The sequence below is a fragment of the Eschrichtius robustus genome, chromosome 10 (genome assembly GCF_028021215.1).
Source record: "Eschrichtius robustus isolate mEscRob2 chromosome 10, mEscRob2.pri, whole genome shotgun sequence".
NCBI classification, from domain to species: Eukaryota; Metazoa; Chordata; class Mammalia; order Artiodactyla; family Eschrichtiidae; genus Eschrichtius; species Eschrichtius robustus.
This window is the reverse complement of record NC_090833.1, coordinates 75,499,452-75,516,705: the sequence shown is the minus strand read 5'-3', so window position 1 is coordinate 75,516,705 and position 17,254 is coordinate 75,499,452. Positions and strand designations below refer to the sequence as shown.

Here is a 17,254-nt window from a genome sequence, read left to right as displayed (position 1 = left end):
ACCATCATATCCTGCCTGATGACAACCACCTCTCCACGGATCTCCCAGCCTCTAGTTTCACTCCCTAATGACCTGTTCTCCACATCACAATCACTCTAAATGGCAAGTACAACCATGTGGTTCCTTTCCTTAAAGTTCCTTAATGTCCCTGTTGTCACAAGATCCCCAAAGTTTAGGTGAGTCCCCAAATCCTTAGCTGGCATCCAAAGCTCTTCAGGACCTTATCCCTACTTGCATTTTAACTCCAACCTTGCCTTTTATTTTTTACTTCTTGCCTTCCACAAGCATACACTCTTTTCCATAGTTCCAATCACAGTGAAGCTAACCATTTTGGAACTTTCCACTCCCTTGGAAAGTTCCAACCTTGCATTTTAACTCTCCCTCTTTTCTGCATCACACTCCAGCCATATTGAATTACTTAATCCCCAAAGGTTCCATGCTTTCCTTTGCCTCTCGATTTTTAGATATACCACATCCTCCAGGTCATCCACTTCATTCTTACATCTCCAATATCTATTTGACATTTACTGTAAAGCTGCAGTGTGCTTCCTCTGAGCTCCCATGGCACCTGCACTTTCCTCATCCTCAGCCTCATCCACTGTTACGATTGTTCATTATGTGTCTCTGAGCTCTTTGAAGGAGAACACTATGTCTGAATTATATTATCCCCAAACCTAGCACAAGCATGAAACATTATAGTAATAAATAAATCCATGCTGACGGGATCGATATATTAATCAATGATAGTAAAACCCCACATCACTTAAGTACGTTAGTTTGCAACGCTTCCAGTATTAGAATCGCCTGGGGGGATTTAAAAAAAAAAAACTGATACAGGATGCCCTCCCCAGAATAACTGAATCAGAATACCTAAGCCGTAGGACTCAGCATCTGTATTTTTTTTAATTTCCCCAGACGACTCTAGGTGCAATAGGAATTGAAAATCTCTGACTTAAATGATAGGCCAGAGAAAGTGGCTCCTCTGCCCTCTGGTGGTGTCTTGCTATACTGCACCCTTCTTGCAGGGAGCTTGGTCCTCTCCAATCCCTTCTCTTTTCTCCCCCTACCCTGACCCTGTCCTTTTCCTCCCCAGACCCCATGCTGCCACTGCACACTTTGCCCTTCCACTGGGAGATAGACTTGGGCCCTACCAGTGCTCTGCCCCTCTAAGCACTCCTCCTAAGCTCCCCAAGATACAGAAATCCCTACCCTTTACGAAATGCCAAGCAAACCACCCTTAGCTTTGGGGGACTAAGGAAAGCAACCAAATAAGATGCGTGGATGATGGGGCTAAACTGTGTTAACCTCTCTTTCCCCTCATCTGGGGCAAACCCCCGCCCCACCCACGCCAGAGTGAAGGAAGGAGAGGGATTCTGTGATGGAGATAAGGGGATTCTAAGGAGGATGCTTCCAGAAGGAGTGGGGAGAGCCGGCGTAGATGCGTGAGTGGTGGTAGGTCCTGCTTCTTTAAGACCAGACCAGCTCCTTCCCAGAGAAAAGTCTGCTTTGAATGGGGCAAATCTGAAGAGTTTAGGGAAAAAAAAAATATTGCCTGGAAACCAGCCCTCAGGGAGGCACCTCTGGCTTCCAAAAAGCGCTGATGTTAATAAGTATCCAGGACCAGGGGCATGGTGGTCTCTAAGAACCAAAGGAGACTAACTTCGAAACCGCATCCAAAAAGGGAGTGGAAAGTTCCAAAGTGGTTAGGTTCGCTGTGATTGTAACTATGGAAAAGAATGTATGCCTGTGGAAGGCAATAAGTAAAGAATAAAATAAATTCATCGTGTCCAGGTTGTGAACTGTGGACCATTTCCTCTTGAAAGCATTCTTGAGTATTATTTCTGTGCTATCTTGTCAGTAACTAAAATAAGTATATTGAGGAGAAAGGAAACCTGAGCTTGAAGATAAACACAGAAGCCTGAGCCTTGCTAGGAGGCAATTTGGTACCCACAAAAGTAAAAGGACCCTCTATATGTTATAAGAACTGGAGTCATCCCAAGAAGGCTGAGCCCAGGTAATGCTGGGAGAGCCAGGCCAGTGGAGTGGACCTACCCAACACGTGCAAAGACTACAGGGTGTGTCACCCCCAATGCCCTGCATTGCCCACCCGCTCAGGGAAAGCAGAGGGTGGTGGCATGTTGTCGGCACAGCACTAATGTCCAGGAATGTGGCACGTCCAGGGCTTTATGATTCTAGGGTGGACAAAAGTGGCAGAATGAGTCCAGCTTGTCTCTTCTAACACTGTGGTGAGGTTCTCCCGGGAGCTTGTATTTGAAGATAAAATGTGACTGTTTAGGAGACTAGGTATCATTAGGTGAAAGTGGATTTCATTGGGGCTTGAAGAGTGAGCAGAGAACTTTTGGCAAAGAGGGAAATCTTATATGAGCATTTAGAAGTTACGAGTTTCTCTCTAGAGCATCCTTGTGATTTAGGAACCTCATTAATTGATTTCCTTGATGTTTTAGAAAGTATATTAAGTGTCTTTTTCCCCCTCCTATGTTTGCTGTGCAAAAGGGGACTGTGGGAGCTCTCCAGAGGTTTCTGAGTGAGACCAGACCTCAGGGTCTGGGCTGGATGTAGACCTGAGTCCCTGCAGCACGAGGCTTGCACGTTCAATTACTTGGCCACATGTGACAGGGCCTTCTTCATTGGTAAATGTGGACCCTCCAGTCATTTTAGGAATCAAAAATGAGAAAGGATGTTTGCTGGGCCAGGGCATTATCCAATGGGGAAAATGGTCAGAGGCCTCAGTCGTCACAGAAAGATGGTATTCTAAGAGAAACGACATCAGGAGAGAGAGGGGTGCCCCGGAAAGGATCTCATCAGCGTCTGTTCTGAACTTACCATCGTCTTTTTCACGTACACTTCTTGACCTCGGGACAATCCAAAATCGGCTATTTTGGCTACATAGTTTTCACCAACTAAAATGTTCCTGGCAGCCAGGTCCCTGTGAATAAACTGAAATTAAAAAAAAAAAAAAAAATCATGTATTTTCAGCATCGCATTTGCTTGTTCACTCCATTTTGTTTCTTGCCTAGGGGCAAGAGCTTTGGGAAACAGAGAGGTCAGTGTGAAAAGGGGTTTTCAAAAGTCACCAGAATCCAGTTCCCTTAAAGTTCCTCTCCTAAAGGCTCAGTGAGTGGATTCTGCCGAACGACCCCCATGTCTCTGGAGGAGCAACCTGGAAGCAAAACCAGGTCATGAAATCTTCCAGTTGCCGTGAATGGCCTCTGCTACTGTGCATTATTTAGAGCCACACCAAGCTAAGATCGGTGAAGGCACCTCACCAAATATACATGATGAGAGTCACTAGATAAACATACCGTCAGTGTTGGGCATTAACTTCTATATAAAGAGATGGAACATTAGCAAAGATATGAAAGTTAGAAGATTGTAAGAAGGAATTAAGGAAGAGAGAGGGACCAAAAAAAAAAAAAAATGTACAAACTTATCTAAACTCTGATTCCAGAGAGAATTTCAGAGGAAAGATGTCCAAAGCAAGGTCCTCAGGACGAACCTGTTTTTGGCTCAAGTAGTCCATTCCGCGGGCCACATCTGCTGCAAAGTGGAGGAGCTGCTGGGAGGACAGCGTGGAGGCGGTGCTGTTAGCGATGGCGAACGCGGGGTCCGTCTCCAGCACGCGGCTCTTGCGCAGGAAGTCAAGGAGGTTGCCGTGGGGGGCATACTCGATGGCCAGGTACAGGTAGCCTGTGCGGGAAGGGAGACAGCACCACTTTATCAGTAGCCCTAAGCTGCCGTGATATTTCTGAGATGTGCTATGATTCTCAGGAACCGCTTATAAACCTCTGTTTTATCGTAAAGTTACACATCTAGTGGTACCAACCTCAGTAATGCTGGGGCCAGGAGGAAGACAGGTGACATCATTCCTGCAATACTTAAAGTGCTTGCTCTCAGGGTTCCCCTCCCCACCCCTACCAGACATAGAGAGCTTCCGGTCACCTACTCGGTGACACTAGTAGAATGAAATCAAAGCATTTGCTTCCAGACGATCTAAGACAGCTAGCCCACATCACCTTTCATTTTTTTATTCAATCAATATTGAATATCAAGAACCTAATATGAGCCAGGCATGTTATTCCAGTATGAATCTAGCTTTTCCTGAGGTTATTTTTTTTTAATCAAAAAACAATTATTAAATATCCATAGCAGAAGGACCCACACCAGGTAACTTTCTCTCTCTCCTGCCTTCTGCTTCTCCCTAAAATCTGGAATAAGCCACTGTATTGCTGAGTAGGTCACTAGTCAGCAGAGTCTAGTGTCAGGATTGCATTTTTGCTTACAGAAACCAGAAAACTCAACCTTTTAGGAAAAAAATAAAACAAAATAGTTCCTACAGGGAACTGTGGTGCAGTGTCTTATTTTTATTCCAAATTGCTTTCTCCTTTTTCTTTTTTAATAAAATGTAATCTGCTTTGATAAAAACGTTGATCTTTGGAGCCAATGAAAAGTAAGGTGGTTTTACTGTCTTTTAAAGGTGAATTATTTGGTTTTTTTTTTTAATGTCGAATGAATTTAAACTTCAAAGATATTCTAAGAAAGTGAAATTCTCAAAAAAAAAATAATCTTCTAGCACTGAATCCTGTTGTACTATAAGGAAAGATATACTTCAATTCTGGTATGAATGTGCTTTCTCACTTCTTTACTGAATTATAAATTTTAAGAGCCAACCAATAATGTGACGGTAGAGCAAAATTTTAAAAGATATATATTCTTCTGTTGTTGTCGGTTTCTTTCTTTCTTTTTTTTTTTAACTTTCATTTACTGCTGTCCCATGCTGATTACTGTTCTCAGGAAATAGCTCAAAAATAAATGTCATTACTTCATTATTTAACCTAAGAGACATGATCTGGCTTTCAGAATTACACCCTTATTGGGTCACAGAATGATATGCTGTTTGAAGTACCAGTATTTTTAGTTTAATAAATTGAGGAAGAGGAAGTAGTCTCTTTTCCATTGTTGGTATTTGTGCTGCAAAGTCAACAAGAGGTTGTCAAGTTTGTAAATAATTACTGTGTGGAGCTTTTTTGTTGGAGCAAATTTTTCCACGAGAAATTAAGATTAAGCATAGATTTAGACCTACAAACCCAGATAGAATGCAGAGGTAAAGCCATGAAACATTTCTTGTTACCTACTCATTCACAGCTAATTACACACATTACAATAGGAAATACTCAATAAATACTTGAATTAATAATATAAGTTGAACTTAAGAGTATGTGTGGCATAGGATAGTTGTAAAACTTCAGTGTTATTGTACAGGACATTGTTTTGGATAAAAACAAAGTATTGATACTATTAGATATAAGCTTTATTATTATTATTTTAACCTAAGCATCACCAGTGCTTTCACATTACGGTAGATTAATGGCATTCACAGATTTAACATTCAGAATATAAGTTCCTTGGGTTTGGAGGGAAAATGAAAAGGTAGGCAACTAACAAGAACCAATCTACTTCACTCTTCCTGGTGCATAGGGCTGCCTCAATCCACTTAGTACTAGCTGAGAAAACCTCTGGATTAGCAAAGGTGAAGGCAAGTCGGAGCCGTGGGTATTTTTGGGCAGTAATAGCTGAACCACATCAGAGGCCAAAAGATTCAGCCTTGGGATCTACCTTCAAAAAGATACTAAATCTCAGCACGATCTATTAATGGGACCAGACATTCAGACTGAAACTGCAACTTAAAAAAAAATAGATAACAATCTTAGATGACTGTGTTTCCTAATTTCAATATGGAATGTGCCTGTTTTTAAAAAAAAAAAAAAAAAAAAAAAAAATCTGGCAGGAAAGCCAGGAAAAGAGCATCTTACCACGATGTTCACACGCTCCCAAGAGATTGATGATGTTTGGGTGGTGTCCAAGTTTACAAAGCACCTCCAGTTCCCCAGCGAAGTCCCTGTGGTCATCTTTGGAAGCATATTCTGGGAAGAAAGTAAAGAGTAGTGTTCCCTTTCTGTTGCACCTCTTCAGAAACAACTGTCCCCCCTCTGCTCCCCAGAACCTTCAGGTACTCTCAGCCACCATTAGGTCTGGAAAACTGTGTAGAAATCAGAGATGACTATAATGCAGATGCTTCTTTACTGTTGGGGGCTGTCCTGTATGAAGTAGGATGTTTAGCTGCACCTCTGACCTGACCCACTAGATACAAGTAGCCCAACTGAAAATGTATCCAGAAATCACCAGATGTCCCCCCTGGGGGCAAAATCACCCCTGCTTGAGAACCACTGCTCTGAAGTTTTCCTGTTGAAGCGCTCAAATACCCAGGGAAATGATTTGGTCGAGATGGAGCTGCGTCCATTCTCAGACTCTGGCTCTCCCAGCTAACTCTACCATCCAGAGACAAATATGCTCAGGAATAAAAACAAAGTTGTAGTGAAACATCACCAGTAGTGTACACACCTTGCTTTATTATAATAACTTTACTTTTTTCATAAACCAGTCCTACTGGAAAAACTCAAATCTCAATGACATTTTCGTAGAAGTTGCTTGGTAGTCAGGAAACAGTTGCATTTCTTTCTGTTCCTTTCATTCCATCTGTCCGCTAGCCCTTTGATCAGAGGGAGAACCACCAATCGGGCTGAAGAGAAAGCTCTGTGGCCGACACACAACTGGCTGATCAGCCTTGAGTCGGTGACAGTATGCTATTATGGCTTTTTGAAGAAATAACATTGGGGGAAAGGGTGAGAAGGGAGCTGGTAGCCATGTGCATGCTTGAACATGCTTGGAAATTATGGGGATGTTTCGTATGGGCTAAGGGTACCCATAAGGCTGACAAGTAGGCAATTCCAAGTCGAGGAGCCTGTTTATACCACAGGGACCTGAGGGTCAATACCTTGGGAGCATTTAAAAAACAAAGCTCTTTATAATAAGGTTGTCAGTAGCTGCCCTCTTTGCATGCATGACTTTTCCTGCAAAAAATTGTCTGCCCTGGTGCCCTGTTAAGCTATTCTACCTCTTCACATGGGCATGAGGTAGACAATCAGCTCAGGTCAGATGCCAATAAAAACTGATGCTACAAAGTTCTGCACCCTCTCTCCTCTCACTATTTTTACTGCTTCCTAAAGCTCCCTGTAACTAAAGTAGCAAAATGAAAAAGGGATTTCTGGATGCTAAGCAAGGGGTGTGTGTGTGCGTGTGTGTGTGTGTGTGTGTGTGTTTTGAAATATTACTGTCTCTAAGCATAAATAATACTGTGTTTATTTTGTTTTGTTCATTTTCTGACATAGTGTTTTCTAGCAGTGTGGAAAACAGCGATGATTTAAAAAGATTTAGGGTTAATTGTCATCTTAGGCTTAATATTGCAGTCAAAAAGAAGGAAAACCCATCAGCAACCTCAGAGAGTCCTTATTATGGAGCTGCCCAATAAAAGTAGTAATTACATTGCTGGCTCTAATACACCACTTTCCAAGCCTGTGTGCTGTAAAAGCAACAGTGCAGCTTCGCAATCAAGTCATTTCTAAACTGCCATTTCACCCGGAAGAGAAGACAGCTAGTATTGCCAGGGAACAAGTCATTCTGCTTTCTCAGAAGATCTGATTAAATGGATAGGCCCCAGGCAGTCTTTTTTTTTGTTTTCTTCCCCCAAGCAGTCTTGAACACAACTGGAAAAGATCTAGTTCCTGTGACCATAGAGCAAGGGTTTTCAAACTTGAGTGTACAGAAGAGCCACTGAGCAAGCTTAAAAACACAGATTTTTCACGCGCCATCCCAGAAATTAGAATACAGTAGAACCATGAGGGGGAGAAACCCAAGTAGATGCATTTCTAACACTATTTCTAGGAATGTTGACGCAGATAATCCATGAAGATAGTGGTTTGCCAAGTGTGGTCTCCCAAGCCTCAGAATCAGCATCACATGGGAACTAATTAGAAATCCAAGTTCTCTGGCCCTGCGCCAGACTTACTGTATCAGAAACTGTGGGGTGGAGCTGAAGAATCTGGTTTTTTTAACAAGGCTTCCAGGTGATTCGGATGCATCCTCAATTTTGAGAACCACTGGATTAAGAAAAAGAATGCTCCCCCAAAGTCAGCAGGGTATGACAGAGAATCTGTATTCTCACATCCCAAGGAATCAAGACAGTGGTACCTAAATAGCTTATGCCTTCATGTCTACATCCTGACCCTCAAAGGAAACATCACCTTCAGTTGCACATAACAGCTCTCTCTGACACCACGCCAATTTTTTGTTTGAAGAGTGTAAGACCTTAGAGGAAAGATTCAACAGGAAGTCAAGCTGTCCCCCCACCCTAGTAAAATGCTGACTTGAGCAGTCCAAGCACTGACCTTTCATTCTCTTGATGGCAGCGTCCATCCGTAACCCATCCTTCTTGATGCGAGCTTTCAGAACCTGGCCAAAATTACCCTCCCCAATCACATCTTGAAATTTGATGTCATTCCAGTCAAGCACTGGATAAATTGTAGGATCTGGGTTGTTTTTGGCCTTCCTGTTCAGGGCCAGAGTTCCTGAGTTGAATTGCACAGCTGGTTCTTCCCGCTAGAAAAATAATGGTTTTGTGTCAGGATTTTTCATAATTTTAAGGTACATAATACCTCCTGATTTGTACCCACACTGGGTGAAAAAAGAAATACTGTATCCAATTCTAGAATGAAAACGGAAACAGGGCTCACTGAACGGGCCCACTCAGATGAAGTGGCTGCCTATAGAGCTTCATGGGCACGATCACAGGCCTCAGTGGCAAAGCATGCCACAATCAATTAGTTATGTCTGCAGGGGTGAGGGAGGGGAGGATAACAGCATGTATGCCACGACATAGCATATCCCTGAGTTAGTCACACTTGAGTTTCTACTCTGCTGTGGAATGAGCAGGTGTTGAGTTCTGATCTGGAAAAGAACTCAGAGATCTATCTGGGTCAGTCACAGGACACACCTCTGTGAGAGCTTTGTTTCCTAGAGTCATCTTGGTCTATTCTTGGCTCTTACTCACTCTCTCCCACTTGTCCTAAAGCTCAGAATCTCTCAAGCCCACTCTGGTGCAGACAGTGGCCCCAAGATGACTGATGCTTAGAGCAAAACCCAACAGGGCGTCTCCTTTTCTCCTGAGTTTCAGTGGCTGCTGATGGCATCAGGACAAAGCATCAGTACCATGATGCGCTCTAGCACTCTCTACCCCCTTGCTGGTCCTTCCTCTCCAGGGACAGCCTGAGTTGAGCCAGCTCTGGCAAGGAGTCAGATTACAGAGCTTCCTTTGTTCTGTACTGAAGGGAATCTCAGGGACTCATGTACAGGAAGGTATACCTCATTTGGAATATGTAATTGTACTCAATGTTTCATATACAGAATCAATAAAGTTGGGTACAGATTAATTTTACAGAGCTTGAAACCACAAACTAGAGAAATGTTCAGGCTGTCGTATATCAAAGGACTCAAACGGGGTGCCTATAGGTAAAGTATGATTTTCTAAACTTTTTACTGGTCCAAATGCCTAGATGAAAGAAAGAGGCCTTGCCAAGCACCATGAACTATGGCCGCAGACCGAAGGGTGCACAGGAATGGAGATACACACGTATATGTAATCCATACATATAGGAGGGATAATAGAATTGAAAGAGATATTAGAAGTACAAAATGGAAACTGGAAACAGGGAAATGTGGAGAAAACTGGTCTAGTGCAAATCTTCATTACCTATCACTCTGCGGTCTGGTTACCCTATGCCCTTCATTACCAAAAATCTTCAGTTCTTTATATTACAAGATTACCCTCGCTGGTGACTTATTACTAGTATGACTGTATTCTCTTTCTGATGGGGCAGTAGTCCTGCTTTAGGCTTGGCTTCCTGCATACTTATTAAGAGCAACCTTTTCACTCTTAGAATTGTTCTGATTTGGACCAGAAATTATATAGTCATGCTATTTATCTCCCATTTCATAATGGAAGACAAAGAAAAGATGAAACTTGCCTAAGGGAAATACTTGCTTTACAGGTAAAATTTTTGACCCACATCTTTAAAATGAAGGTTCTGCATATATGTGGACTTGCACTTATTACTATTAGGAAGAGGAGACATACCACGTTTTGGAAGGCTTGGGCCATTCTTCTTTGGACGTTTGCCCTCTTCAACTGCAACATGATCAGAAAGGCCAACAGCACTGTCAGGCAGGTCATTCCCGCTGAGCCAAGGATGGCGATCAGCAGCATCTTCCCGCCTCCGAGGTCTGCTGGGGCTGTGCCGGAGAACACAGGAGAAGGAGCAGGTTAGTCTAGGTAGAGAGAGAGGCCAAGACCATCTGCAGGAGAAGTCACAGTGTAATGGGAGTGTAATGGGAAAGTAATGGCAGCCTGAGCCCAGCCTGAGCCCTGCTAGGTGACCTTGGGCTACTCATTTATTTTCTGGAACTCAGTGGAGATGAGTCCGACTCACAGGGCTGTTATAAATCCAAAGAAATGTGCAAAAGTCCTTTTTAAATGGCAACATGCTAATCACTAATTGTTGTCCTTTGTTCAACGTTCACTTCCAAGTACAGGCCCAAGCAGATGAATATTATCGAGTAATAGTGAGAATGACTAACCAGATCTATGACTTTGGGTAAGTGACTAAACCTCCCTGCACAATTTCACCACCTAGAAAAGCTTTAAAGCTCTGCAACGCTAAAGAGCATAGCGTCTGTAAGATATTTTGCTTTGGCTTTTTTCTTGTTTTAAAGAGCTGATGGAGGTTTTCTCACTAGGCATTCTGATCTGAAGTGCCAGATGCAAGGCCTCTGCGTGAAGCACCCTGTGAACAACTGAAACTAGACGAAGCACAAAGGAAAACAAACAAAAAAAAACAAGCTGCAAAACCTCTGGAAAAAAAGCCTCTGTACCTCTAGCTCTTGTGGAGGTTGGCATCTTCAGTGGAGGCTCCTATGGCAGGGGGACCTTCAAGATGGTGGAGGAGTAAGACATAGAGATCACCTTCCTCCCCACAAATACATCAAAAATACATCTACATGTGGAACAACTCCTACAGAACACCTACTGAACGTTGGCAGAAGACCTCAGACTTCCCAAAAGGCAAGAAAATCCCCCCCATACCTGGCCACCTGGCTGACAGGGTCTTGGTGCTCTGGCCTGGTGTCAAACCTGAGCCTCTGAGGTGGGAGAGCCGAGTTCAGGACACTGGACCACCAGAGACCTCCTGGCCCCACGTAATATCAATTGGCAAGAGCTCTCCTAGAGATCTCCGTCTCAACACTAAGACCCAGCTCCACCCAACAGCCAACAAGCTCCAGTGCTGGATGCCCCATGCCAAACAACTAGCAAGACAGGAACACAACACAACCCATTAGCAGGGAGGCTGCCTAAAATCATACTAAGTTCACAGACACCACAAAACACACTGCTGGACGTGGCCCTGCCCAACAGAAAGACAAGGTCCAGCCTCATTCACCAGAGTACAGGCACCAGTCCCCTACACCAGGAAGCCTACACAAGCCATTGACCCAACCTCACCCACTGGGGGCAGACACCAAAAACAACGGGAACTACGAACCTGCAGCCTGTGAAAAGGAGACCCCAAATACAGTAAGTTAAGCAAAATGAGAAGACAGAGAAATATGCAAAAAATGAAGGAGCAAGGTAAAGACCCACCATACCAAACAAATGAAGAGGAAATAGGCAGTCTACCTGAAAAAGAAGTCAGAGTAATGATAGTAAAGATGATCCAAAATCTTGGAAATAGAATGGAGAAAATACAAGAAACGTTTAACAAGGACCTAGAAGAACTAAAGGGCAAACAAACAATGCTGAACAACACAATAAATGAAATTAAAAATACTCTAGAAGGAATCAATAGCACAATAACTGAGGCAGAAGAATGGATAAGTGACCTGGAAGATAAAATAGGGGAAATAACTACCACAGAGCAGAATAAAGAAAAAAGAATGAAAAGAATTGAGTGAAGTCTCAGAGACCTCTGGGACAACATTAAACGCACCAACATTCGAATTCTAGGGGTCCCAGAAGAAGAATAGAAAAAGAAAGGGTCTGAGAAAATATTTGAAAAGATTACAGTTGAAAACTTCCCTAACGTGGGAAAGGAAATAGTCAATCAAGTCCAGGAAGTGCAGAGAGCCCCATACAGGATAAATCCAAGGAGAAACACGCCAAGACACATATTAAACAAACTATCAAAAATCATATACAAAGAAAAATTATTAAAAGCAGCAAGGGAAAAGCAACAAATAACATATGAGGGAATCCCCATAAGGTTAACAGCTGATCTTTCAGCAGAAACTCTGCAGGCCAGCAGGGAGTGGCAAGACATATTTAAGTGATGAAAGTGAAAAACCTACAACCAAGATTACTCTACCCAGCAAGGATCTCATTCAGATTCGATGGAGAAATTAAAACCTTTACAGACAATCAAAAGCTAAGAGAATTCAGCACCAGCAAACCAGCTTTGCAACAAATGCTAAAGGAACTTCTCTAGGCAGGAAACAGAAGAGAAGGAAAGACCTACAAAAACAAACTCAAAACAATTAAGAAAATGGTAATAGGAACATACATGTCGATAATTAACTTAAATGTAAATGGATTAAATGCTCCAACCAAAAGACATAGACTGGCTGAATGGATACAAAAACAAGACCCATATATATGCTGTCTACAAGAGACCCACTTCAGACCTAGGGACACATACAGACTGAAAGTGAGGGGATGGAAAAAGATATTCCATGCAAATGGAAATCAAAAGAAAGCTGGAGTAGAAATTCTCATATCAGACAAAATAGACTTTAAAGGCAATTACAAGAGACAAAGAAGGACACTACATAATGATCAAGGGATCAATCCAAGAAGAAGATATAACAATTGTAAATATTTATGCATCCAACATAGGAGCACCTCAATACATAAGACAACTGCTAATAGCTATAAAAGAGGAAATCGACAGTAAAACAATAATAGTGGAGGACTTTAACACCTTAGTTACACCAATGGACAGATCATCCAAACAGAAAATTAATAAGGAAACAAGCTTTAAATGACACATTAGACAAGATGCACTTAATTGATATTTATAAGAGATTCCATCCAAATAAAACAGAATACACTTTCTTTTCAAGGGCTCATGGAACATTCTCCAGGATAGATTATATCTTGGGTCACAAATCAAGCCTTGGTAAATTTAAGAAAATTGAAATCCTATCAAGTATCTTTTCTGGCCACAATGCTATAAGACTAGATATCAATTACAGGGAAAAAACTGTAAAAAATACAAACATATGGAGGCTAAACAATACGCTACTAAATAACCAAGAAATCACTGAAGAAATCAAAGAGGAAATCAAAATAAACCTAGACACAAATGACAATGAAAACACAATGACCCAAAACCTATGGGATGCAGCAAAAGCACTTCTAAGAAGGAAGTTTATAGCAATACAATACTACCTGAAGAAACAAAACAAAATCTCAAATAAACAACCTAATATTACAACTAAAGCAACTAGGGAAAGAAGAACAAAAAAACCTCAAAGTTAGCAGAGGGAAAGAAATCATAAAAATCAAATCAGAAATAAATGAAAAAGAAATGAAGGAAACGATAGCAAAGATCAATAAAACTAAAAGCTGGGTCTTTGAGAAGATAAACAAAATTGATAAACCATTAGCCAGACTCATCAAGAAAAAAAGGGAGAAGACTCAAATCAACAGAATTAGAAATGAAAAAGAAGTAACAACTGACACTGCAGAAATACAAAGGATCATGAGAGGTTACTACAAGCAACTATGCGAATAAAATGGACAACCTGGAAGAAATGGACAAATTCTTAGAAAAGCACAATCTTCCGAGACTGAACCAGGAAGAAATAGAAAATATAAACAGACCAATCACAAGCACTGAAATTGAGACTGTGGTGAAATTCTTACAATAAACAAAAGCCCAGGACCAGATGGCTTCACAGGCGAATTCTATCAAACATTTAGAGAAGAGCTAACACCTATCCTTCTCAAACTCTTCCAAAATATAGCAGAGGGAGGAACACTCCCAAACTCATTCTACGAGGCCACCATCACCCTGATACCAAAGCCAGACAAAGATGTCACAAAAAAAAGAAAACTACAGGCCAATATCACTGATGAACATAGATGCAAAACTCCTCAACAAAATACTAGCAAACAGAATCCAACAGCACATTAAAAGGATCATACACCATGATCAAGTGGGGTTTATTCCAGGAATGCAAGGATTCATCAATATATGCAAATCAAACAATGTGATACACCATATTAACAAATTGAAGGAGAAAAACCATATGATCACCTCAATAGATGCAGAGAAAGCTTTTGACAAAATTCAACACCCATTTCTGATAAAAACTCTCTCCATAAAGTAGGCATAGAGGGAACTTACCTCAACATAATAAAAGCCATATATGACAAACCCACAGCCAACATCATTCTCAATGGTGAAAAACTGCAACCATTTCCTCTAAGATCAGGAACAAGACAAGGTTGCCCACTCTCACCACTATTATTCAACATTGTTTTGGAAGTTTTAGTCACAGCAATCAGAGAAGAAAAAGAAATAAAAGGAATCCAAATCAGAAAACAAGAAGTAAGGCTGTCACTGTTTGCAGATGACATGATACTATACATAGAGAATCCTAAAGATGCTCCCAGAAAACTACTAGAGCTGACCAATGAATTTGGTAAAGTAGCAGGATACAAAATTAATGCACAGAAATCTCTTGCATTCCTATACACTAATGATGAAAAATCTGAAAGGGAAATTAAGGAAACACTTCCATTTACCATTGCAACAAAAAGAATAAAATAAATAGGAATAAACCTACCTAAGAAGACAAAAGACCTGTATGCAGAAAACAATAAGACACTGATGAAAGAAATTAAAGATGATACAAACAGATGGAGAGATGTACCATGTTCTTTCATTGGAAGAATCAACATTGTGAAAATGACTGTACTACCCAAAGCAATCTACAGATTCAGTGGAATCCCTATCAAACTACCAATGGCATTTTTCACAGAACTAGAACAAAAAATTTCACAATTTGTATGTAAACACAAAAGACCCCGAATAGCCAAAGCAATCTTGAGAAAGGAAAAAAGGAGCTGGAGCAATCAGGCTCCCTGACTTCAGACTATACTACAAAGCTACAGTAATCAAGACAGTATGGTACTGGCACAAAAACAGAAAAACAGATCAATGGAACAGGATAGAAAGCCCAGAGATTAACCCATGCACATATGGTCACCTTATCTTTAATAAAGGAAGCAAGAGTATAAAATGGAGAAAAGACAGCCTCTTCAATAAGTGGCACTGGGAAAACTGGACAGGTACATGTAAAAGAATGAAATTAGAACACTCCCTAACACCATACACAAAAATAAACTCAAAATGGATTAAAGACCTAAATGTAAGGCCAGACACTATCAAACTCTTAGAGGAAAACATAGGTAGAACACTCTATGACATAAATCACAGCAAGATTCTTTTTGACCCACCTCCTAGAGAAATGGAAATACAAACAAAAATAAACAAATGCGACCTAATGAAACTTAAAAGCTTTTGCACAGCAAAGGAAACCATAAACAAGACAAAAAGACAACCCTCAGAATGGGAGCAAATATTTGCAAATGAAGCAACTGACAAAGGATTCATCTCCAAAATATACAAGCAGCTCATGCAGCTCAATATCAAAAAAACAAACAACCCATTCCAAAAATGGGCAGAAGACCTAAGTAGACATTTCTACAAAGAAGATATACAGATTGTCAATAAATACATGAAAGGATGCTCAACATCACTAATCATTAGAGAAATGCAAAACAAAACTGCAGTGAGGTATCACCTCACACTGGTCAGAATAGCCATCATCAAAAAATCTAGAAACAATAAATGCTGGAGAGGGTGTGGAGAAAAGGGAACCCTCTTGCACTGTTGGTGGGAATGTAAATTGATACAGCCACTATGGAGAACAGTATGGAGGTTCCTTAAAAAACTCAAAATAGATCTACCATATGACCCAGGAATATCACTACTGGGCATATACCCTGAGAAAACCATAACTCAAAAAGAGACATGTACCACAATGTTCACTGAAGCACTATTTACAATAGCCAGGACATGGAAGCAACCTAAGTGTCCATCAACAGATGAATGGATAAAGAAGATGTGGCACATATATACAATGGAATATTACTCAGCCATAAAAACAAACAAATTAGAGGCTGTCATACAGAGTGAAGTAAGTCAGAAAGAGAAAAACAAATACCATATGCTAACACATATATATGGAATCTAAAAAAAAAAAAATTGTTTTGATGAACCTAGGAGCAGGACAGGAATAAAGACGCAGACGTAGAGAATGGACTTGAGGACATGGGGAGGGGGAAGGGTAAGCTGGGGCGAAGTGAGAGAGTAGCCTTGACATATATACACTACCAAATGTAAAATAGATAGCTAGTGGGAAGCAGCTGCATAGCACAGGGAGATCAGCTTGTTTGTGACCACCTAGAGGGGTGGGGTAGGGAGGGTGGGAGGGAGACGCAAGAGGGAGGAGATATGGGGATATATATATACATATAGCTGATTCACTTTGTTATACAGCAGAAACTAACACAACATTGTAAAGCAATTATACTACAATAAAGATGTTAAAAAAAAAAAAAAGAGCTGATGGAGAAAACCTGAGGATACCAATGGGACAAGGAAAGAAGGAAGGAAAGAAGAAAGAGAGAGAAAAACCATTAAATTTTGGGCTCAGGTCAAAATAAACTATTAAAGACTATGGTATAACCCCTCCACTTCTCTCCCTTATTTAAATTCAAATAAAGATAAATTCAATGTATTTTTATGAGAAACAGCATGTAGAGCATGATGCTATCTTTTAACAGTTATTCTTTTGTGATAGCTACCTTTCTTCGTATCTCCGTTTTATACATGCATAAAGAGATGTCTGAAATGGGATGATGAGGGTTTTTTAGTTTTGTTATATCTTGTCTTTAAATTTTTCTCTCTGTATTTTATTTATAGCTTGGATTTAGGGCCTGTAGATGTTTTACCAAAACACAAGTAACTATAGAAATTATGCATTTATTAAGAGTGTCATGTGAAAACTATTGAACACAATTCTCTATAATTGGCAGACCCATCATTCCTTGCATATTTCAAACATGTTCCACAGAATCAGCACTGAGAACAGGGCTTGCTTGATTCTATTTCTTAAGCCCTAGGTAGGCCTCAAGAGAACCAAGAAGTTTTCAGTGCTA

At 40.9% G+C, this 17,254-nt stretch overlaps 1 protein-coding gene across 2 annotated transcripts in view; it reads right to left on the bottom strand.

Annotated features, from left to right (window-relative positions):
* TEK (TEK receptor tyrosine kinase) overlaps positions 1–17,254 on the bottom strand; it is a 101,446-nt gene that overhangs the window by 7,385 nt on the left and 76,807 nt on the right. For both annotated transcript variants that reach the window (XM_068552685.1, XM_068552684.1), the window contains 5 exons: positions 10,049–10,203; positions 8,304–8,514; positions 5,832–5,942; positions 3,518–3,708; positions 2,845–2,958 (listed from right to left, as the gene is read on the bottom strand). In XM_068552685.1, the coding sequence (XP_068408786.1) occupies positions 2,845–2,958; positions 3,518–3,708; positions 5,832–5,942; positions 8,304–8,514; positions 10,049–10,203 (782 nt within the window). The remainder of the gene's footprint in view (positions 1–2,844; positions 2,959–3,517; positions 3,709–5,831; positions 5,943–8,303; positions 8,515–10,048; positions 10,204–17,254) is intronic.